Genomic DNA, 24,289 nt, shown 5'->3' with positions numbered 1-24,289 from the left:
TGTTATCCTTGGACATTTTCTTAAGATACTAGTAAATGCTGATAATGGAGACTTTTCTTATCATTTCTGATCAAATTGATCAGTAGTGTTTATACAGAAGGATTTTCCCCTATACCTTGTACCTTCTTTCATTGCTATATTGATTTTTCTAGTGAAGGACAGAGGTAGGCTCTGCAGTGGAAATCAGAATGTTAGATTCTGAGCAAAGCTCTGGGGCTTTCCAGCAGCCCTATTTCATGGTTAGGATTCTTGATTTTCATTCCTTTGGTGGAAAGTCAGTTACTCTGCCATGCAGTAAATACTTGACCAAAACTCACGAGATAAAGATGATACTATTTTTTGAACACCTATTAATAGCAGGTATTGTGCTAGGTCCTTTACCTATGCTATAGCTAAGCCTCTAAACCAACTTACAAGGGGTACCATCCCAGTTCTAATTATGACGAAACTGAAGTTTAGAGACTTAAGTCCCTAAGGACTAGCAAGAAGTAAGTGATGGGCCTGGGATTCTAATCTAGGGCGGTCTCTCATCTCTTGCTTCTACATTTCTGCTCATGGAGAATCTAATTTTAAAACATTTAGATGACAATTCCGAGACTGATAAAGTAAGTCTATTACTGGTGCCTGAAGAAAAGCACATTTGTTTTTGTTTCAACAATTAAAAGGTTTTAGAAAAACAGTTCCATGAATTTCAAATGTTAACTCTATTATGTAATGCATCCTCTAATCCTCAGAAATTTAGTTTTTTTTAAAAAAAACAGCTTTCCTGAGGCATAACTGATAAAAACTGCACATTTAAGGTGCACAATTTGATAAATTTTTTTGCATATGCATACACTTGAGAAACCATGACTACAATTAAGATAGTGAGATTATCACCAAGTTTTCTTATGCCCCTTTGTCATTCCCTCCTGTTCTCACCCATGCCAAGGCAGCCACTGATCTGCCTTCTGTCATAGTTTGCATGTTCTAGAGTTTCATATAAATAGAATCATATAGTATGTCTGGGTTATTTTACTTAGCACATCAGAGATTCATTCATGTTGTTGCGTGTATCAGTAGTTCACTCTCTTTTGATGAGTTAGTAGTCCACCTCAAGGATATACTACAAGTTGCTGATCCATTCATCTGTTGATGTACTTTTGGGTTGTTTCCAGTGTCTTTCTTATTATAAAGAAAGCTGCCATGAACATTCATGTACAAACTTTTGTATGGACATAGGTTTTCACACCTAAGAATGGGTCATATGGTAGCTCTATCTTTAAGAAACTGCCAAAATGTTTTCCAAAGTGGTTTGACCATTTTGTGTTCCCAGCAGAAGTGTATGAGAGTTCTGGTTGCTCCACATCATTGCCAATACTTGGTATAGTTAGACTTTTTAATTTTAAATATCCTAATAGGTGTGCAGTGATAGCTCTTTGTGGTTTTAATGTGCATTTCTCTAATGACTAGCAAGGTTGTGTATCTTTTAAGGTGCCTATTTGCCATCCATGTATCTTCACTGGTCAAGTGTCTATTCAAATCTTGACTCATTTTTAAATTGTTGGGTTTTGTTTTGAGACAGAGTCTTGCTGTCACCCAGGCTGGCACTATCACAGCTCACTGCAACCTCAACCTCCCAAGCTCAAGTGAGCCTCCCACCTCAGCCTCCCAAGTAGTACAGGCATATGCCACCATGCCTGGCTAATTTTTATATTTTTTGTAGAGATGGGGTTACACTATGTTGCCCAGGCTGGTCTCAGACTCCTGAGCTCAAGCAATCTGCATACCTTGGCCTCCTAAAGTGCTGGAATTACATGCGTGAGCCGCTGCACTCATCGTGTTACTAAGTTTGCCTACGTTTCTGGATACAAGTTTTTTAAAAAAATATGAGGTGTATAGAAATATTTTCTTCTACTCTGTAGGTAATCTTTTCAATCTTTTTAGCAGAGTATTTTGAAGAGCAGAAATTTTAAATTTTGATCAAGTGAATTTATTTTTACTTTTTTCTGTATCATATCTAAGAAATCTTTGATCCAAAGGCATAAAGATTTTCTCCTGTGTTTTCTGCTAGAAGTTGTCAGTTTTAGGTTGTACATTTAGATCTGTGATTCATTTTTGTTTTTAAAAATATGGTTCAAATGTAGATCCAAGGTAATTTTGTGTGTGTGTGTGTGTGTGTCTGTGTATGGATATCCAAATGTTCTTAAACCATTTGTTGGAAACACTATCTTTATTCACTGAATTGCTTCAGCACTTTTGTTGAGTCAGTTTACAAATGTGGAGGTTTATTTCTGGATTCTCTGTTACGTTCCATAATCTCTATCTTGAAAACAATATCGCCTATCTAGATTACTGTAGCTTTGTAAATCTTGAAGTCAGATGATTTAAGTTCTCCAACTTTGTTCCTTTTTCCTTTTTTTTTTTTTTTTTTTTTTTTTTTTTTGAAATGGAGTCTCTCTCTGTTGCCAGGCTGGAGTGCAGTGGCACGATCTCGGCTCACTGCAACCTCTGCCTCCCACGTTCAAGTGATTCTCCAGCCTCAGCCTCCCGAGTAGCTGGGACTACAGGTGTGTGCCACCATGCCCAGCTGATTTTTGTATTTTTAGTAGAGACGTGGTTTCACCATGCTGGCCAGGCTGGCCTCGGTCTCTTGACCTCGTGATCCACCCACCTCAGCCTCCCAAAGTGCTGGGATTACAGGCGTGAGCCACCGTGCCCAGCCAGCTTTGTTCATTTTCAAAGTTGTTTTCGTTATCCTAGGTCCTCTGCATTTCCATATGAATTTTAGAATCATATGCCAATTTGTACAGAAATGTCCCTCCTGAGGTTTTGATGAGGATTGTTTTAAGTCTGTTGATCAATTTGGGAAGAATTGGCATCTTAACAATATCGAATTTTTCAGATCCATGAACATGATATACCTCTCAATTTAAGTCTTCTCTAATTTCTCTCAGCAGTGTTTTATGATTTTCAGTGTACAGGTCTGTGTAAATGAATCCCCAAGTATTTCATTTTTGGGGATACTGTTGCACATGGTATTATTTTTTAAGTTTCAATTCCTGATTGATTGTTGTTAGTATATAGAAATATAGGCTGAGTCTCCCTTAGTCAAAATGCTTGGGATCAGAAGTGTTTTGGATTTTGGACTTTTTTGAATTTTGGAACATTTGCATTTGCCTTTGATGGTTGGGCCTCTTTAATCAGAAAATCTAAAATGCTGCAATAAGGATTTCCTTTGTAGTTCAGGTGTCAGACTTTTGGATTAGGGATATGCAACCTGTGCAACTGATTTTTGTATTTTGATCTTGTATCCTGCAACCTTGCTAATCTCACATATCGTTCTAGTGCCTTTTTTTGTAGATTCCATTGCATTTTCTACATAGATTATCAATGTTATTTGTGTATATAGACAATTTTGCTTCTTCCTTTTCAGCCAGGATGTTTTTCTCTTTTTTGTCTAGACTACCACTACAATGTGAAACAAGTGGCAAGAGCGGGTGTCACTGCCTTGTTCCCCATCTCAAGGGGAAAGCATTCATTCTTTCACCATTAAGTATAATGATAAGTATAGGCTTTGTGTCAGGCAGAATTACTTCCTTTTTGTTCTTGGTAGGTGGATGGATATCAACAATGGATAAGGGGTTTTGTCTAACACTTTTTCTGTATTTATTGAGATGATCCTATTGTTTTTCTTTATACTGTTAATATGGTGACACACATTGATTTTTGAGTATTAAACCAAACTTGCAGTTCTCTAATCCCTCTTAGTCTTGACATATTATCCTTAAGTATTATGGTAACAGTTTTCTCATTTATGTTCAGAAGGGCTGTTGGTCTGGAGTATTGTCTTTTCTTTTCCTTGTAATTGTGTGGTTTTGGTATCAGGATACTGCTGGCCTCATTGTTGTGAGGTTTCTTTATTCTCAGTCTCTGGAAAAATTTTTCAAGGATTGGCATTTTCTCTTTCTTCAATGACTGGTAGAATTTACCAGTGAAGCCATCTGGGTGGGACAGGAGTTTTCTTTGTGGGAAGGTTTTTTTTTTTAACTACAAATGTGATTTAATAGGCATAGGACTATTCAGGTTATTTTTTTTCTTGAGTAAACTTTGGTAACTTGAATTTGTCGAAGAATCTGTCTTATCCATGTTGCTTAATTTTTTGGCATAAACTTTTTAATATTATTTTAGTATCTGTAGAATCTACTGATATTAACCCTCTTACTCCTGATATTACTTTGTGTCTTCTCTCATTTTTTTCTTGATTAGTCTAGCTAGAAGTTTACCAGTTTTACTGATCTTCTCAAATAAGAAGTTTTTGGTTTTATTTTCCTTTTTTTTTTTTTTTTTTTTTTTGGCAGGGTGTAGTTTCCCATTTCACTGAATTCCACTCTGATCTTTATTTCATCTGCTTATTTGGAATGTTATTTGCTCTTTAAGTTTCTTAATACAGAAGCTGAGTTCGTTGCGATCTTATTTTCTAATGTAGGCATTTAGTGCTATACTTTTCCCTCTTTAGCAGCATCCCACAAATTTGTCTTTTCATTTTCATTCAAAACATTTTCTAATTTTTCTTTTGACACATGGGTTACTTAGAAATTTGTTACTAGTTTCTGAATTTTGGAGAACTTTCCAGAGATCATTCTGTTGTTATCTAATTTAATGTTATTGTGGTCAGAGAACATACTTAGTATGACTTTTTTTCTGAGACAGATTCTCACTGTCGCCCAGGCTGGAATGCAGTGGCACGATCTTGGCTCATTCCAACCTCAGCCTCCCAGGTTCAAGTGATTCTCCTGTGTCAGCCTCCAAATAGCTGGATTTACAGGCCTGTGGTACCACACCTGGCTAATGTTTTGTATTTTTAGTAGAGATGGGGTTTTGTCATATTGGCCAGGCTGGTCTTGAACTCCTGACCTCAGGTGATCCATCTGCCTCCCAAAGTGTTGGGATTATAGGCGTGAGCCACCACGCCTGGCTTTGTACTTTTATTGAGATTTATGGTCCAGAATATTTATGGACCATCAATTGTGGAGTAATTTACACATTAAACCTGGTAAATGTTTAATGTGTACTTTAAAAAAATATATGTACTACTGTTGTTCGATGAAGTGTTCTATAAATGTCAATTAGGTTCACAGTGTTGTTCAGATCTTCTACACTCTTGTTCTATCAATTACTGCCAGAGAGGGGTGTTGAAATTTCCAGTTGTAATTGTGGACTTGCCTATTTTGCCTTGATTAGTTCTACTGGCATTTGCTTCATCTGTTTGAGGCACTATTAATAGGTATACATAAGTTTAACATTGTTATATCCTCTTGAGGGATTGATACCTTTATCTTTAGGAAATGAGTCTATTCCCTGGTAATATTCTTAAGTTCTACAATCTACTTTACCAGAGCCATTTGAATTTCTTTTCATTAGTATTGGCTTGATGTATCTTTTTCCAACTCTGCACTTTTAACTTGTCTTTATATTTAAAGTGGGTTTCTCGTAAGCAGTATGTTGTTTGATCTTGTTTTTATGGCCAATCTGGTAATTTCTGGCCTTTAACTGCAGTGCTTAGACCACTTAGTTTTATTGTACCCACTGATATGGTCAGGTTTAAATTTATCCTCTTAGCTATTTGTTCTTTATTCTTTGGCCTTCTTTCGGATCAAGTAATTACTGATTGATTGTATTTAATCTGTTGTTGGCTTATTGGCTGTGTAACTCATTGATTTCTTATTTGAGTGGCTTCTAACGCAGTCATCCCTTAGTATCCTTGGGGGATTGGTTCCAGGACCCCCTCGCCAAAGAGTACCAAAATCTGCGTATGTTCAAGTCATATTAAATGGTGTTACATTTGCATATAACCTACACATATCCTCCCATATATTTGAAATCATCTCTAGAATACTTATACTTTAAATACAGTGTAAATGCTTGGTAAATAGTTGTTATACTGTAACAATTTTTGTGTTTTGTATTTTAATTTTTGCTTTTTTCCAAATATGTTTGATCTGTGGTCAGTCAAATCCACAGATGTGGAACCTGTGGATACAAAGGACTGACTGTATACATCTTTAACATATCAGAGTGAAAAGATAAATGATATATTATTCCAAGTATGGCATAGGAATGTTACAGCAGTATATTTCCATTCTTCTTCTCCCAGTCTGTGCTGTTATCATACATTCTCCATCTATTATAAACTCCACAATACAAAATTATCTTTTAAGCTTTATTGAAGTATAATTGATATACCATAAATTCATCCTGTATAGGTGAACAATTCCATGACTGTTAGTATAACGGAATTGTACAATCATCTCCACTATCTAATTTTGGAACATTTTTATTACCCAAAAAAGAAACTTTCCAGTCACTCCCCATTACTATTCCCAGCCTTAGGCCACCACTAATCTAGAGTTTGTCTCTATAGATTTGTGTTTTCTGGACATTTCATATAAGATAACTCATACGGCTGGGCACAGTGGCTCACGCCTGTAATCGCAGCACTTTGGGAGGCCGAGGAGGGTGGATCATGAGGTCAGAGAGATCGAGACCATCCTGGGTAACACGGTGAAACCCCGTCTCTACTAAAAACACAAAAAATTAGCCAGGTGTGGTGGCAGGCGCCTGTAGTCCTAGCTACTCAGGAGGCTGAGGCAGAATGGTGTGAACCCAGTGAGATCACGCCACTGCACTCCAGTGTGGCTGACAGAGCTAGACTCCATCTCAAAAAAAAAAAAAGCATACACCATGTGCTATTTTGTGACTGGCTTTTACTTAGCATGTTTTCAAGGTACATCTATACTGTGGCATGTATCAGTACTTCATACTTTTTATTGCCAACCAGTATTCAATTGTACAGGCACATGACATTTTGTTTATCCACTCACCAGTTGATGGACATCTGGGTTGCTTCCCCTTTTTAAATAATAATGCTATGAAAATTTGTGTACAAGTCTTTACGTATCTTTCTCTCGGGTTTTATTTCTTGTAGGGGGTAGAATTTTGGAGTCATAGTTTGCTTGGGCTGCCCTAACAAAATAACACATACTAGGTAGCTTAAGCAGGCCAGGCATGGTGGCTCACGCCTATAATCCCAGCACTTGGAGAGGCCACGGCAGATGGATCACCTGAGATCAGGAGTTCAAGACCAGCCTGGCCAACATGGTGAAAACCTGTCTGTGCTTAAAAAAATAAAAAATAAAAAATAAAAAAATTAAAAAAATAAGTTAGGCCAGGCACAGTGGCTCACGCCTATAATCCCAGCACTTTGGGATGCTGAGGTGGGCAGATCATGAGGTCAGGAGTTTGAGACCAGCCTGGCCACTATGTTGAAACCCCATCTCTACCAAAATTACAAAACTTAGGCATGGTGGCACGCACCTGTAGTCCCAGCTACTCAGGAGGCTGAGGCAGAAGAATCGCTTGAACCCTGGAGGTGGAGGTTACAGTGAGCCGAGATTGCGCCACAGCACTCCAGCCTGGGCAACAGAGCAAGACTCTGTCTCAAAAAAAAAAAAAAAAAAAAAAAATTAGCTGTTCATGATACTGAGTGCCTGTAATCCCAGCTACTTGGGAGGCTCAGGCAGGAGAATTGCTTGAACCCAGGAGGCAGAGGTTACAGTGACCCAAGACTGCACCACTGCACTGCAGCCTGGGTGACAAGAGCAAAACTCCATGAGAGAAAACCACAGGTAGTATTTCTCACAGTTCTGAAGGCTGGAAGATGAAGGTGTTGGCAAGGCAGGTTTCATTCTGAGGCCTCTTCTCTTGGATTACAGGTGGCTGCCATCTCTTTTATGCTCACATGGCCTTTTTGCAGTGCATGCCCGTGGGGTGGCCGGGAGAGCATACATGCGAGCTGAAGTATCTTTTAAGGATACTAATCTTATCAGATCAAAGCTCCAGCCTTATGAAGGTTTAACCTTAATGATTTCCTTAGAGGTCCATCTCCAGGTAACAGCCACACTGGCTTTAGGGCTTCCACATATGAATTTTGACAGGAAACCTTCAGTTCATAACATATGTCAATCTGTTTTAACACTTCAAGGAACTGCCAAACAGTTCCAAACTGAATACATTTTACATTCCCTCCAGCAATATGTAAAGATTCCAGTTTCTTCATACTAGCTAAGACTTGTTTTTGAGTATAGCTGTCCTAGTGTGTGTACGGTGGTACCCTGCAGTTTTGATTTGCATTTCTCTAATGACTAATGTCGAGCTATTTTTCATGTGCTTATAGGCCATTTATGTAACTTTTGGTGAAATGTCTATTCCTATCTTTTGCCCCTATTTCAACTGGATTATTGACCTTCATATTGAGTTTTAAGAGTTAAATAGTCTGGTATCAGTCCTTTATCTAATATGATTAGGAAATATTTTCTCTCAGACTTGTCTTTTCACCTTCTTGATGGTGTCTTGAAGTGTAAAGGTTTTAAGTCGAATTTGCCTTTTTTTTCTTTTATTGCTTGTGCTTTGGTATCATATCTTTAAGAAACTATTGTTTGATCCAAGATCATGAAAATTGACTCCCATGGTATGTAATTTCACGGTCAGTTTTGATTGTATTTTCCTGCTTCTTGAATTTCTGATAATTTGTTTTTGAATGCCGTACATTCTGAATTTTACCTTTTTAGGTCCTGCATAATTTTGGATTTCTAAAATCATTCTTGAGCTTTGTTCTGGCATGTGGTTAGCATGTTTATAGTTTGATCTTTTCATGTCTTTTACCTTTGTTATGCAGGACCAGAGTAGCATTTAGTGTATAGTTAATTTTCCCCACTACTGAGGCAAGGCTCTTCTTGGTTCTTTTACAAATGCCCATGGATCATGAGGTTTTCCACTCTGGCTGTTGGGACCAGGACCAGGCACTGTTCCTGGCACAGTGAGTTCTGGGCACTTTCTTTTTGTTTGAGTGATTCGTTGCCTGTCTTCTGGTAGTTTCCTGACAAGCACATGCTGCTCAGTACACTGAACACTTGGTAGGGACTCCTCTGCAGCTTTTCAGAGTTTCTGTGCAGCACTCTCCTCTCTGGTCTTCTGCTCTTTAAATTCCAGGTACCTTGATTTCTTCAACGTTCAGGTTCCATCTCAATTCAGGGATGTCCATGGGCTCTAACCAGATGTTCCCTCCCTGACTGGAATCTGTTACGAAGCAGTGAGTCAGGCAATCAAAGGACTCATCTGTGTCTTGTTTCTCACATGTCATTGTCCTTAATTGCTCAATGTCCATTTTGAGAGGTAGTCTGATTTTTAGTTATTTCAAGTGGGAGGTTAAATCTAGTCTCTGTTACTCTATCTTACCTGGAAGCAAAAGTCCTTTCTTCCTTTAATCTTTTGTGCCTTTTATGCATCTACCCAATCCACACTTGTTTTTGATAAATGTTTTTTGGGATCAGGCACAGTCACTGATTTGGAATGCAGAACAGTTCAACTTAGAGATCATACAAAAATATTTCATAAAAAGGTAATTTGGGGCCAGGCAAAGTGGCTCATGCCTCTAATTCCAGCACTTTGGGAGGCCAAGGTGGATTTCTTCAGTGAGTGCAGGAGTTCAAGACTAGCCTGGGCAACAAGGGGAAACACTGTCTCTAAAAAAAAATTAGCTGGGCATGGGGGTGGATCTCCTGAGCCTGGGAGGTCAAGGTTGAACTGTGATTGTGTGAAACATAAAAAACAACTTTGGCATAGTAGTGAAGGACCTAAAACATACATTTAATCTTTGGCTTAAAATCTATATCCTATAGTCTCGGATGATTCCAAATATAGTCATTAGATACCTTAGTGACCTTAAGCCCTAACATCAGTTACAAGTCATAACATTGGACTTTAAGAATGAGGTTGGGTCCTATGTATTGGCACACCCTTTTCTCTGGGCCTAGCTTTACACTGGGAAGGTGGGAGCTGGATGATGGTCTCTATGGTCCATTATATTAGTGTCTTAAAAATGCAGTGTTTAGCCACATCATTTAAGTGGATTATTATAAAACCAGATTCAGCAGTAGAACACGAAGTTGCCATACACAGTAGTTTCAGATGCATTTAATTTCCTTCCTAGGCTAGATACCGTTAGAGGACGGAAAATATGTTTTTCCAAGTAAGGCTTTTTTCATTTTAAGAACATTTGTTGACACAGCATGCTTAATTTTGAATTTTAAGTTCTTGACACATGTTGATTATTCAGTATTTTGCTTTAAAGTTGATTTAACCTGTCGCAACTTTGTGCATAAAGCATGTCAATAAGATGCTCATAAAAGAGAAAAACCTTAATAAAAAGCCATTTAATTTTCCCATGACTATCTCTTTAATGATCCTCTGCCAATACCTTTAAGGCACAACCCACTGAGCATCTACTATCTGCAGAGCACACAGGCTTTGCAAACCTGGCTGATGAACAGAAATCAGCTGTAGAACTTAACACAAAAATCAAATTATTTGGTCCTGTCTTTTAGGGATTCAGTAGGTCTGGAATGAGATACAGAAACCTGTGTGGTTTTTATTTTCTAAAGTTTTGCATATGATTGTAATGATCAGCCAGGCTTATATATAGAGCAGAGTGACTGCTCTATATTCTCCACTGATAGTCTGGCATTATAAAAAATTGAAGGATGGTAATTAAATTATTCAGTGTATCCCAAGAATATCTTTTCCCTTTGAAGAAGAGTGGCCTCCCTATTCCTTGCAACTCCAAGAATTAAAAGTGTAGGTACAAATTGGCTCCCTTTGCCTTGTTTCCTATAAACCTGTTTTGTTTGTCCCACAGAGGAAGAAGATGACTATCTCTTTGATGATCCTCTGCCAATACCTTTAAGGCACAAACTTCCATACCAGGAAACTCTTCAACCTGAGGTATTTTCAATGACTGCAGTATCAGAAAAGCAGCCCGAAAAACTGAGACAAACTCCAGGATGCTGCAGAACAGAGAGTACGCAGAGCTCTCGTTTCACAAACTTTGTAGATTGTGAAGAATCCAACAGTGAAAGTGAAGAAGAATTAGGAATCCCAGCTTCACTGCAAGGAGATCTGGGCTCTGTACTTCACCAGCAAAAGGCTGATGGGGATGTACCCCAGTGGGAAGTATTCTTTAAAAGAAATGATGAAATCACAGATGAGAACTTGGAAAACTTCCCTTCCTCCATAGAGGCAGGGGGATCTCAGTCACCGAAGCTTTTCAGTGACTCTGATGGAGAATCAACTCACATCTCCTCCCAGAATTCTTCCCAGTCAACACACATAACAGAACAAGGAAGTCAAGGCTGGGACAGCCAATCTGATACTGTTTTGTTATCCTCCCAAGAGAGAAACAGTGGGGATATTACTTCCTTGGGCAAAGGTGACTACAGACCAACAATCAAAGAGAATATTCCTGCCTCTCTAATGGAACAAAATGTAATTTGCCCAAAGGATACTTGTTCTGATTTGAAAAGCAGAGTTCAAGATGTAACAACAGTTCCTAGTACTGGAGAACCAATTACTCTAAGCAGTGAGAAACATATACCTGAGGAAAAAAGTTTGCTAAATCTTAGCACAAATGTGGATTCCCAGAGCTCTTCTGATTTTGAAGTTCCCTCAACTCCAGAAGCTGAGTTACCTAAACGAGAGGATTTACAATATTTATATGAGAAGCTGGCAACTGGTGAGAGTATAGCAGTCAAAAAAAGAAAATGCTCACTCTTAGATATCTAAGAATTCAAAGCGCTTCAACCTAGAGCAACCACTAAAAAACCTGCAGAGATGATAGTATTACAGTAGAGAAAATATAATACTTAAAAATGTTCAAATAATCTGGTTTGGTGTGGTGGCTCACACCTGTAATCCCAGCACTTTGAGGTGGGCAATCGCTTGAGCTCAGGAGTTCGAGACCAGCCTGGCCAACAGTGAGATGTGTCTCTACTTACAAAAAAAAAAAAAAAAAGCCAGGCATGATGGTGGGCTACTCTGGAGGCTGAGGTGAGAGGATCACTTGAGCCCAGGAGATTGAGGCTGCAGTGAACTGTGACTGTGCCACTGTACCTCCAGTAGACTGGGTGACAGAGCAAGACCCTGTTGAAAAAAAAAAAAGGCAAGGCACAGTGGCTCATGCCTATAATCCCAGCTTCTCAGGAGGCTCAGGCAGGAGAATCACTTGAACACAGGAGGTGGTAGTTCAGTGAGCTGAGATTGTGCCATTGCACTCCAGGCTAGGCAACAAGAGCAAAACTCTATCTCAAAAAAAAAAAAAAAAAAAAAATGGTAGAACTAAACCTATACATCTCAATGATTATACTAAATGTAAATGGTCTAAGCACATCAATGACAAGAGACATGGGGGAAAAAAACCCAACATAACCCGATGATCTGCTGTCTATAAAGAAACTCAATTCAAGTGATGGAAAAAAAACCATGTACATGATTAAAGATGGAGTGGTTATACAGTTTCCTAATGATAAAAGGTCTAGTTCACCAAGAAGACAAAATAATCCTAAATGTATACGCACCTAACAGCTCCAAAAATTTATGAAGCTAAAACAGCTGAAAAGAGACAAACTAATGCACAATTACAGTTAGGGATTAACATCCCTCCTTAGAACTAGTATATATACATTAATCAGTAAGAATATAGAACTGAAAATCATAAGCTGACTGGATTAAATTGACATTTATAGAACACTCCACCCCAAAACAGCAGAATATATCTCCTGAAGTACACATGGAACATTCAGCATGATAGATCATATCTTTGATCATAAACATGCTTGATTTAAATTGACAAACTTGGATCTATTACGATAAACTGATGGCTGTAGACAAAATCAGCACCTTATTTATCCCCAAAGATATTAAACCACTTAACCTTGATGTGACTATGGTGGCAAAATTAGAAGTGGACAATTAGGATGTAAAAGAAAATGCTCAAGAATTAAATGGCAGTCAGGCACAGTAACTCATACCTGCAATCCCAGTACTTTGGGAGGCTCAGGGCAATCGCTTGAGCTCAGGGTTTTGAGTCCAGCCTGGGCAACACAGGGAGACCCTGTCTCTGCAAAATGTTAGCCAGGCATGGTGGCAAGCACCTGTAGTCCTAGCCATTTGAAAGGCTTAGGTGGCAGCATAGATTGAGCCCAGGAGGTTGAAACTGCAGTGAGCTGATTGTGCCCAGCCCGGGCAACCCCAGAAAAATAAAAAACCTCTGTGTTATTCATTCTCAAAATTCATCAATGTGTTAGGCCTTTATGTTATGTATGAGGATTTTTAACAAGTTTTAACAAATATTCATGAACACTTTTGTTATTCTGACATTTCACAGATTATGGAAGCAAAAGCAGACATCACTTAAAACAATTTGCAGGCCAGTTAAACACTTGATATGCATTATCATGATGCTGCATGGCAATCAGACCAAAAAGTATTGGATCCACCAGACTAATTAGGGTAACAAGACACAGAGTATCGATGTAACCATACACATTTGTATATATTCGCTGATAACTAAAACAGTTTTAACAGTGTACCTTGTGATCCAAAGTGGGTGTTCAAAAAATGCCTATAAACATTCCTCTGAGTATATTCCTGGTATTTTATAATCACATTAATATTACATACTGTTACATTTGTTTTATGTGAGAGTCTGCCATTATAAATGCTGGCTGAATGAATTGGGCTAAGGGCTAAGACAACTACAAGACACGTGATCAAGAAACAGAGTGATTACCAGAAATTGTATTTGGTGCTCACTCTGATCATGCTCGTAAGTTTTTTACAGACTATATATGAACTCCTTTAATTTTCACAACCTCCCTTTGAGGTAGATACATTTCTAATCCCCATGTACAAATGAGGAGACAAAGGCACAGAGGTTAGGTCACATAGCTATGAGGCACAGGCAGAATTCAAACACAGGCAGTTTGGCTTCAGAGACCATGCTCTTAACTGCTATGTTCTGATGTCTCTCCAAAAGAGTATAAACATGGGCAGGGTTAATTGTAGCAGCTACTTGGTTTTTACTTCAAGAATCATAAATTACAAGAGGAAACATGAAGTTTTTATTTTTTGAGATGGAGTCTCGCTCTGTCACTCAGGCTGGAGTGCAGTGGCCCTGTCAGCTCACTGCAACCTCCGCCTCCCAGGTTCAAGTGATTTTTCTGCCTCAGCCTCCCAAGTAGCGGGGATTACAGATGCGTGCCACCACACCTGGCTAATTTTTGTATTTTCAGTAGAGACAGGGTTTTACCATATTGGTCAGATTGGTCTTGAACTCCTGACCTCTGGTGATCCACCCGCCTCGGCCTCCCGAAGTGCTGGGATTACAGGCATGAGCTACCGTGTCCAGCTGAAACATGAAGTTTCAAAATGCCAAGACATATCAGAGAAGACACTCAGCAGTCAGCCACATTTATCTTGGAGAGGAGTTCCAGGACTTAAATGTTTAAAGAGTATCAACTAATTTTTTTAAAAGACTGCCTGAAGCTGAAGATTAAATACTTTAAAAAGTTCACTGGGTGATCTTGGCATGTTGACATTATCTTACCAGTCTAAGTTTGTTACCTTACACCAACCTGACAGGTTCATTAGAAGCACATGAATACATATAAAAGGCATAAAAGACTTGGTTAACGAATATCAGCTCTGAGTTCCAAAATTCCTTTGCATTTCCAGGCAGTACTTACCGTAGTATGTTTACGCACCTGGGAGTGATAATGCTCAAAAACTTCTGAAGTATTCATCCACATTATGCTAGTGAAATGTCAAATTGTCCTTTAATATTCAAATGCATGAACCATAACTCCTTGGCCTTTTGGCCAAGATCAAGTGTAGTATCAAATCCTGATAAGCTATCTTAAAAGGAAAGTAACATTTCAAGGAATTGAATATAAATCTTTGGTTAATCTTGTTAGCACATAGTGAGGAATACATCAGTATTTTTCTGCCCCTTTTATAGTCTTACTGGAAATGACTAAAACAGAAACAAAGCTAAGCCATGGTAAATAGAACATTAAATGCCCAACCTAATTTATTTTGCTAAGAGAAATTGATGAACTAAAAGAGAAACAAGTATTGTTTACATTTTAGATATGGGGGAAAAAACCCTGAGATTATTAATTATGTATCACAGTACTCTTATGCAGATCCTGAAAATGATGGTATCAATATAATATGTACAGTGGATTTATGTTTTAAACTGGATTACCTTTGATAGTTGTCTTACACTGAAAAATTCTGACGTCTTCAGGAAACCAATGATGAATAGCTAAATGTTGAATTAAAATAGTTAAACCCCTTAATAACATCCTTTAGTTTCTATTATTTCACTGCTTAAGTTCAGCATCTGAATAAAAAAGGTAACGTAAGTAGTACTTAAGATCCCAAAGGCCCATTACATTCTATTAATAAAGACAAAACAAAACTACATGTTTACTGAAAATAGTCTTTTTTTCTTTGCTTTCCAGTTTTACACTTTTGTTAAACACAAAAAAGTGGACAAGATCAAATAACTAGATGGTAAAACACTGATTTTTTAAAAATCACATCTTTAAACCCGTGAGAATCACAATTCAAAGTATGGCCACTGGGGGCAACCTGTAAACCTGTGACCCTTTCTTAACACTGACACTAACACTATGTGACTGATTTTTCATAAAACACAAATGCCATTAAGAAAGTATTTTGTCTTGACACATTCTGCAAAAAAACCCAAAAAAACAAACAAAAAAAATTTTTTTTTTTTTTTTTTTTTTGAGACGGAGTCTCACTGTGTCACCCAGGCTGGAGTGCAGTGGTGTGATCTTGGCTCACTGCAACCTCTGCCTCCTGGGTTCAAGTGATTCTCCTGCCTCAGCCTCCTGAGTAGTTGGGACTACAGGCGTGTGCCACCACGCCCGGCTAATTTTTGTATTTTCAGTAGAGACAGGGTTTCACCACGATGGCCAGGCTGGTCTTGAACTCCTGACCTCAGGTGATCCTCCTACCTCAGCTTCCCAAAGTGCTGGGATCACAGGTGTGAGCCACCACGCACGCCTGGCCCCCCATTCTGCAATTTTGGTTAACAGATTCTGAGGGTCCAAACATGTAAACAATTTATCCTATATATTATGAAAGAGTGAAGTTGTCATAGCAATATAATGAATAAAGTCTAGCTTCTCCCAAGAAAGAGCTAAAGATTAAGAAGTGCTGCATTCTTGAAGTTGGTTCAATTTTACCCAAGCTTATTTTAGGTAATTAAAGCCTGAAGCAATGAGCTTAGGTAAAATTAGGAATACTGAAAGCTAGATTTGCTGCATTTATCATTTTCGACAACACGATGAGAAATCTCAGAATCAGACATGAAAGCATAGTTTTTCCTGATTGAGATTCGATACTATGCTGGAACCCTCCCACCCCCTTACAAACTAATATATTCTATTTTAGTCTTTGTAGGTTGACTAATAAAAAGGTCTAATAATTCAGGCACACACTTTGGCCAAGTTTAGCTTTATCACATCTAAAAAAAATTCATGTATAAAACAAGTATCAGTTCAAAAATATAGATTACTTTTTAAGAAGAACCTGCTGGAAATATAAAAATAATTAAATCTGGTGGAAAGGAACTGTTACACCTGCCTGAAATTGAGAGGCTGTAATGTTAATGTACATTACAGTATCATTAGGTACAGGTGCTCTCCAGGCAGCTTGTTTTACTGTTTAGACTGTTTAGACCGGAGGTACTGGACACAAATTTCCAATTCATGTTACTAAGAGGCGCCCTTAAAGTGCTCCATTCCCCTTGCTTGGTACTCCAAAAAACCGTCCTGGTCCCATTATCCTGTCCTTTCAAAGAAGCATAATGGCCAGCCATTCTGGACTTCTAGAGAGAGCTCTTCAGAGATTTTTCTTCTAGAAGATTAAGAAGTCTTTTAAGAATTACAGGTTCAGACATACACTCATCACAACAGTCTTGATTGCTTCAAAATATGAAATGAAGCTGAAATTAATTTTTACATTTAATTTTATACCTTAAATTTCTATATCATTGAGATGCCAATGTTTTAATGAAAAAGTAGAAAACAGTATAAAATTCAGTATCACCTATTTGTCTCAAATACAAGTACAGTGAATATTAAACAGGAATGACAACAGAGTAGCAAAAACAGAACTGGTAGATTTGCCCAAATTAACTGTTTCTCCAAATTTGAGGTTTATGGCAAGCTGAATGTTTGATCTCTCAGCAATTGTTAATTTCCATTATCAGCTTAACACTTTCAAACACTACGGGAGGCATTTCTCTGTTCACATAGACTTAAGTACACATATACTAAGCTGTAAATAGTCTGCCTTCCATTAGTTTGGTCTCTAAGCACTATAGATATGTAGACTTCAAATCAATCTATGAGACCCAGTGACCCTCTCTTCAGAGGCATTTGGCAAATGTCTTGAAACATGAATTGTAAATTAACATAGGTACAATCTTGATAATAAGAGTCCCAAATATGTATTTTTAAAAATGTTAACATTGGGGAAAAAATTATAATCATCAGCTCTATTTCCTGAAAAAGTTCAGTTGAGGTAACCTCTGCAAGTCACAGCTCCACATTTACATACTGTTCTGACCCTCTTTTTGGCTGGGCTGTGGTCAATAGAATCTGAAGATATATCTCCAGAACCTGAAGACACAGAAAAAGAAATACAGAAAGAGAGTTAAGACAATTTAGAATAAATTTCAAATTTTCTATTATATTAGCTTTATTATCAGTGTTAGAGGGTACTTACATGGTCAAGACCCTTAGAGTAAGTTAACTCCCAAGGAAATGCAGTTAGTTCCCTTTGAAATATTTACAAATAAATGTTAATATTCAGATTCAAATCATAATGAATTGTCTTGAAAGGATGGTGCGGGTTAATAATAGGTAAAGTTTATGTTATTAGCCCATATTTGTGAGAAAGGATTTCTGAAATGATGAAACTTACTGGGAATATCTAATACACACTCATTTCACACAGTATATAAAAGCACAGTATGTAAGAGGTTAAGCAATGACAATATGTAAAGGCCGTCATTCTTAAAGAAAACATTTATATTGTCACAATAAAGCAAATAGAATTAAATGTTCTTTTTAAAAGCCAGGTTTAAGTAGGAGTAGAATAAATCTGTATGTGATTTAAATCATATTTTCTATCTTTTGAATATACATCTCTTAGTAAAAATTCAAAACTGTAGGCTTATATTTTTTTTTCCAGACAGAGTCTCTGTCGTCCAGGCTGGAGTGCCGTGGTGCTATTCACGTCTCAACTGTAGCTTCAACCTCCCTGTCTTAAGCCATCCTCCCACCTCAGCCTCCTGAGTAGCTGGGACTACAGGCACATGCTACCACACCCGGCTAGTTTTTTCATATTTTGTAGAGACAGGGTTTCGCCATGTTACCCAGGCTGGTCTTGAATTCCTGGGCTCAAGCCTAACGCGGTGGGATTATAGGCAGGAGCCACCATGCTTAGCCCACAGTTAATAAATAAATCAGTTTCCAAAATGGAAGTTCTGAGAAAACACGACGTAGAACCATTCCTCAGCTGAAGGTCAGGTAGACCTGGGTTGTAGTATTAGCTGTCGGATTAGCTTTGGACCTTAGGATGACCAACTTAGTGCTTCAACTTTTCATCTTTAGTATTAGTTTGGTTCAGATATCTAAGGTCTCTTCCTAGTCGGATTTGATTCTTCATATTGAAACTGACAACAAATAAACTGTACTTGAAAAGCATACCTTTCATTTGATAATCAAAAGTCAGCTCTTCTCCAGCATTTATCGTTCTCGTGGAAAACAATGCTATTCGGGGAAGACGAGTATCGAGGTTATCAATGAAAACATTGAACACCTGAAGGTTTGGGTCACACTAAAAAGGAACATTAGAACCCATTTAAGTAAAAACGGTGTGAACAAGCCCTTCTACATGCCATATAAAATGTTTACTTTCCAAGAGATTTAAGTTCCACTGGAAATTAAGTTGCTTATTGCTTAGAGGTCTTTGAGGCATGCACATTTAAAAAGATTGTTTTCCCTTATAAAAATTTCAGACAAGTATAAAATAGAGAAAATAAGAAATCCCTATGTATCCACTATTCAGCTTCAACAATTAGTAACATGCTTGCCAATCTTAGTCATCTAGTCCCAAGTTTCTTTTTTTCCTGGAGAATTTCAATGCAAATCCCAGATTACATTATTATTTCACCTGTAACTATTTCAGTAAGGCATATACTTTAAAGAACTAGAATAACTGTGTTTAAAAAATCAAATCTGCACTACAGAAATCAAATGTTACACTGTATGGAGTTTCACTGCTTAAACTTTTGATCCAAACTCTTCAATGTTTTGAGAATATGACAGTAACTTATGGAATATGCAAGAAAAAAGATGTAGTGAGTCATACTAAGGAATCAAAACTGTGTAATGGTCTTTGGATAGAATATCTCTATTTTGAGACTATCTCGAATTTATCATTAAGAAAAAAATTCTTTAATGTTAATCAACAAACAAGGGACCAGAAGGTGTCTGCTAATCATACACTAATTTCTTACTATGAAATCCATCAAAAGTTTAACATGGTCTACCTTCCTTTATATGTTCAGCTATATAACTTTGTGAGACACACTATCCTTATTATCTACAAAATGAAGATAATGTCAACCTAACAAGCCTAATGTTATCCACTTAGTACTTAGTAGGTAACCCAAAATTATTAACTTCCCTAATTTTTGGAAATAGTTTTTATAGAGTCCAGAATTCTGCAGTTAAGTTCCAGCTATATTCTAAGTGTTTTCAGACATTAAAAGGCAAGGAAAAATACTAATTTATAATTTAGAAAAATAGCCCTACATAAATACTATACAAATCTTTAAATTTTATAAAAAGTTGTAACATGTTTACATTTTAAGAAAATACATTTACCTTAGTTTGTACATCCTAAAATTTAGTCGTGTTAACTTCCATTAAGACACAGTTCTGTGTAATTCTTGGACACTTTACCTCTTAATTGCTCTGCTCATTGTAATATGAAAATAATACCTACCGTACAAAGTTACTAGAAAGTTTAAATGAAGTAACATATGTAAAGACTCTTGCAAAATACATGCTATTAATACTCGGTAGGCACCTCAATGTTTACTTTTCCTAGTACAGCAATAATACCATAACTTAACAGAAGCTGCCCTCATTATAAAATACGTATTTTGGAAATGTTAAAAGGATATGTAGTTTAAAGAGAATTATTTTTTAGCTATGGAAACTAGTACTAGGTTGAATTGTTAGTCGTGTCTAAAGTTTACGTATGTCTTCTTACGCTGTGATTCACAAAATGAGACACATTGCCGTATCGAGCCGCATCCACTGTGAATTCATCAGATTCATAGTCCAGATCAAAGAGATACGTGATTCCCTTGTTGTCATAGAACTGTCCCCGTCTTTCAGCTTCTTCACTTGTGATTACCTAAACAGAAAAAACTACAGTATATTACGTAGCTACTGAACTAAAGAAGCATTCATCTACATGTCTATTAATAAGCAAATACCTACAAATATTTAAAAAGTAAGAAATTCGAGTGTCATCAAAGCAAACATTCACACTAGGAGTCAGATGGAAAGAGGTGGGAAAATGAGGGGAAGAAAAATGATAATGCAAAAGATTGATGACTTTTTTTTTTTTAAACAGGGTCTCACTCTGTCACTCAGGCTAGAATGCAGTGGTGCCATCATGACTCCCTGCATCCTTGAACTCCTGGGATCAAGTGATCTTCCTGCCTCAGCCTCCTGAATAGCTGGATCACAGGTACATACCACCAGGCCCAACTAATGATTTAGTTTTTGTAGAGATGTGGGGTCTCACTCTGTTGCCCACACTGGTCTGGAACTCCTGGGCTCAAGTGAACCTCCAGCCTTGACCTCCCAAAGTGCTGGGATTAACTGTACCCAGTTGATTTATGACTTTTTAAACAGGATTTGAGCAGTAAGTTGAAACACTGCATTACTTTCATTATAATTAGGATGTTCAAAAAGCTATACAACCATAGCTCTCTACAGGACAAAATTGAAAGTTAAAGACTAAATCTGCAAGTATATGCTCTAAATTATGATCCAGACACATTTTTCCTGTAACTTATCTATATGCAGTTACAAATGGAAAACTGTTAAAAATACAGGGGAGAAGCTATGTTAACTTTGGAATGGAAGGTTTCGTTTTTGTAGAATACGTTATTTTCATGCAATTCTGTAAGTCTAAGATCGTCATCCACAGTTCAGCTCTTAAGAACACAGTTTTATGACACGCTCAGCTTAAGAAACTGAAAGTGTCTAAAGTGCTGTATGTTACCAACCAAATTTGGCTGCTGCACTCATTAAGAATGCAACTTAAAAACTTCTGGTTAACAAAAAGAATAATTTGATTATGTAAGATCTTGTATACTGAATAATTTATAATAACCTACCACTGTCTAAAAGTATAAGAATCAAAACAGACACCTAATTTAGTTTCAGAATTCTAGATGAACACAGATAATTATAGGTGACCCAATTCCAACTAAAAAATCCAGAGTTGACAACTCCGGATATGTAGCCATGCTCCTGTCTTTCTAGTCACAGCTCAACCTACCCTTCAGTTTGAAGCAGTGTGGTGTCATGGTGAAGACGACTGATTTTGGAGCTCTGAATGTTGGTTCTTATTACTATGTGACTTGTGTGACCTCGGGCAAGGTGTTCAATTTCTCTATAATAATGGACATAACAGTACTACCTCTCAAAAAAAAAAAGAAAAAACAAAAAAGAAATAGTACTACCTCACTGAGTTTTGGAGAGGATTAGTGAATTAATACATCAAGTGCTTAGAATAGTATGTGACACATGGCAAATACCTTTTACATTCATATATATATATACACATAAATATATGATTTGTATAAAAATAAATTTGCTAGTATTTGTATGGTAGTTTTGAGAATGGTCTTCACAATTCAAAAGTAAGTTACAGATGCACAGAGCCTAATTTTCTTACGGATGCAACAAATGCTTGTGTATATTTTACAATACTTACAAATATAGTATCTTTCATGTTGATCCAAAATAGAGTTCTGCCAACTACATTTAACCATATTTGGTCAAACAGATGAAGTAAATTAAAACTTTCAAGTTTCAAAGCAGCATGTGTTACATCTGAGTTTCTTCTTAGGACTTTTGGATAAAAACATTTGTCATATTTTAAATTTTACAAATGCTAGGTTTGACTACTAGGAATGTGTATTTGTTGAAAGATGACTGTATCGATTTAACATATTGTTTTGTTCACATAAAAGTTTTTTATTTCTAAACATGCCAGTGAACTCTTCTCCTAAATCAGAAAATAAATTTCTACATATCTGCAAATGAAAATTTCAAAATGTACCAAGTATCTGTTACAGAGATAAAAAGGCAATTTTCCAAAAGTATAAACCTTACATGCCCATCATTTACTACGTGGCAAATTATACATACCTCTCCAACATATTCCATGACAAAACTCATTCTTTTAATCTTCACAAGGGTCTTCACACCCCAGCCACGTCCATTGCTAGTTCGAAAAATGCAAAGCGAATACTGTGTGCCTTTTTGTACAATCCTATTGGGACAATCAGGTCCACATTGACACCTTGAGTTGCATTCATAGATGGGAGTACCAGGTGGGATTTTAATTTGTTGGTTTTTATTATAAGCCAAAAGAACTCCAGCTTCAGCAGGACAACATTTTTGAAAGAAGCAATCTGTGCACGAACAACCAAAGGTAGCTTCATTGACTAAGCTGATTCCAGGAGCTGGTTTGTATTCGTTAATGTAATAGAAGTCTGAAGGTGGGCCCTCTAAATCAACAGTATTTTCAACAAATATCATTCCTTTATGATTCTTCCTTCTGTTGAGTTCATCTTGCCATCTCTGCAGAGCTATCCTTTGTTTAGCCTTCTTCACAATGTACTCAGCGATGGCAGGTTTCAAAGTTTTGTTATTGTTTTTCGGAGTTATTGCTTTGCCTTTCTTTACCTGAGATAAATAGTTATGCTTGTCATTAGAGAATTGCTGAAGCAGTAACGGGCACTTCAGATTTTGCAAAGGTTCCCAAGTATTTGTAGAATCTGGCCATCCTTTCCATTTTACAAGATAATATTCCATATCCTTAAAATACAAAAGAAAATAAAATGCAAATCAGATGGCTATTTCCCAGTTTTACCGAAAATAATTAAAAATCTTCAAGAGTAAGGTATCCATTACCATTTTTATTACTAACAGTTCAGAACATGTAGTCACAGGTTCCTAACACATGAAGTATAAATCATACAAAATATTTTTCCTTATATTACATAAAATATGGAATTTAGATGTGGCATAACATATTTGATAAGAGGCTATAGAGTTTTACCTGGAAAAAGATGAAACTTATGACTATGTTACTAAATGGTGATGTAGGTTAAACCCAGATGTATTTATTTTGATCATGGAAATAGATGGTCTCAAAGCTAACTCTTTATGACCTAGGTTAGTGGCTTACTTGGCCAGCAATAGATTCAGGCATTCTTAATGTCCATAACTTAATATCATACACCAGACACGAGGGAACTCATTTCTCAACATCATGGGCACACGTTCTCTAGATGTTCTAGAGATGAACTGTCCAATACAGTTATAACTAGCCACATGTAGCTACTGAAAACTTGAAATGTGGCCAATCCGAATTGAGATATGCTTAAAATATAATACACACTAAGGCTGGGCACGGTGGCTCATGCCTGTAATCCTAGCACTTTGGGAGGCCAAGGTGGATGGATCGCTTGAGCCCAGGAGTTCGAGACCAGCCTGGGCAACATGGGAAAACCCCATCTTTACTAAAAACACAAAAATTAGCTGGGTGTGGTGGTGCGTGCCTGTTATCCCAGTACTAGGAAGGCTGAGGCACGAGAATCGCTTGAACCTGCGAGGCAGAGGTTGTAGTGAGCTGAGATTGCACCACTGCACTCCAGCCTGGGCGACAGAGTGCAAGACTCCGTCTCAAACAAACAAAAAACAAAGCAAAAAAAACCACACTGAATTTTAAAGACTTAGTATTATACAAAAAAAAAAAAAAAAAAAAAGAACATTAAGTATCTCAACTTAAAATCTTGATTACAGGTTTAAATAATATTTTGGATATATTGGATCAAATATATTCTTGAAAGCAATTTCAGCTGTTTCTTTTTACTTTGTTCAATGTGGTTAGTAGATGCTGAATGGCGTCTACAGCTCGCATTACATTTCTATCGGACAGCTCTCTTCTAGAGAATGCTGATTTAGACTCACCCATGACTGGATGAGGTAGCAGGCAC

General features: G+C 37.3%; 2 protein-coding genes across 9 annotated transcripts in view; one reads left to right on the top strand and one right to left on the bottom strand.

The window, feature by feature from the left end:
- DCLRE1C (DNA cross-link repair 1C) overlaps positions 1-22,387 on the top strand; it is a 57,508-nt gene extending 35,121 nt beyond the window's left edge. For 2 of the 4 annotated variants that reach the window (XM_050803214.1, XM_050803212.1), the window contains 2 exons: positions 10,736-11,608; positions 20,623-22,387. In XM_050803214.1, the coding sequence (XP_050659171.1) occupies positions 10,736-11,608; positions 20,623-20,684 (935 nt within the window). In that variant the 3' untranslated portion in view covers positions 20,685-22,387. Of the gene's footprint in view, positions 1-10,735; positions 11,869-20,622 lie in introns of those variants that run through there. The other 2 variants (XM_050803213.1, XM_050803215.1) reach the window with 1 other exon arrangement.
- SUV39H2 (SUV39H2 histone lysine methyltransferase) overlaps positions 12,019-24,289 on the bottom strand; it is a 28,900-nt gene continuing 16,629 nt past the window's right edge. For all 5 annotated transcript variants that reach the window (XM_050803250.1, XM_050803255.1, XM_050803251.1 and 2 more), the window contains 4 exons: positions 22,434-23,105; positions 20,254-20,400; positions 18,681-18,810; positions 12,019-17,588 (listed from right to left, as the gene is read on the bottom strand). In XM_050803250.1, the coding sequence (XP_050659207.1) occupies positions 17,482-17,588; positions 18,681-18,810; positions 20,254-20,400; positions 22,434-23,105 (1,056 nt within the window). In that variant the 3' untranslated portion in view covers positions 12,019-17,481. The remainder of the gene's footprint in view (positions 17,589-18,680; positions 18,811-20,253; positions 20,401-22,433; positions 23,106-24,289) is intronic.

The sequence above is a fragment of the Macaca thibetana genome, chromosome 9 (genome assembly GCF_024542745.1).
Source record: "Macaca thibetana thibetana isolate TM-01 chromosome 9, ASM2454274v1, whole genome shotgun sequence".
NCBI classification, from domain to species: Eukaryota; Metazoa; Chordata; class Mammalia; order Primates; family Cercopithecidae; genus Macaca; species Macaca thibetana.
The sequence above is the reverse complement of the archived record's forward strand: the minus strand, read 5'-3'. Positions and strand labels throughout refer to the sequence as shown.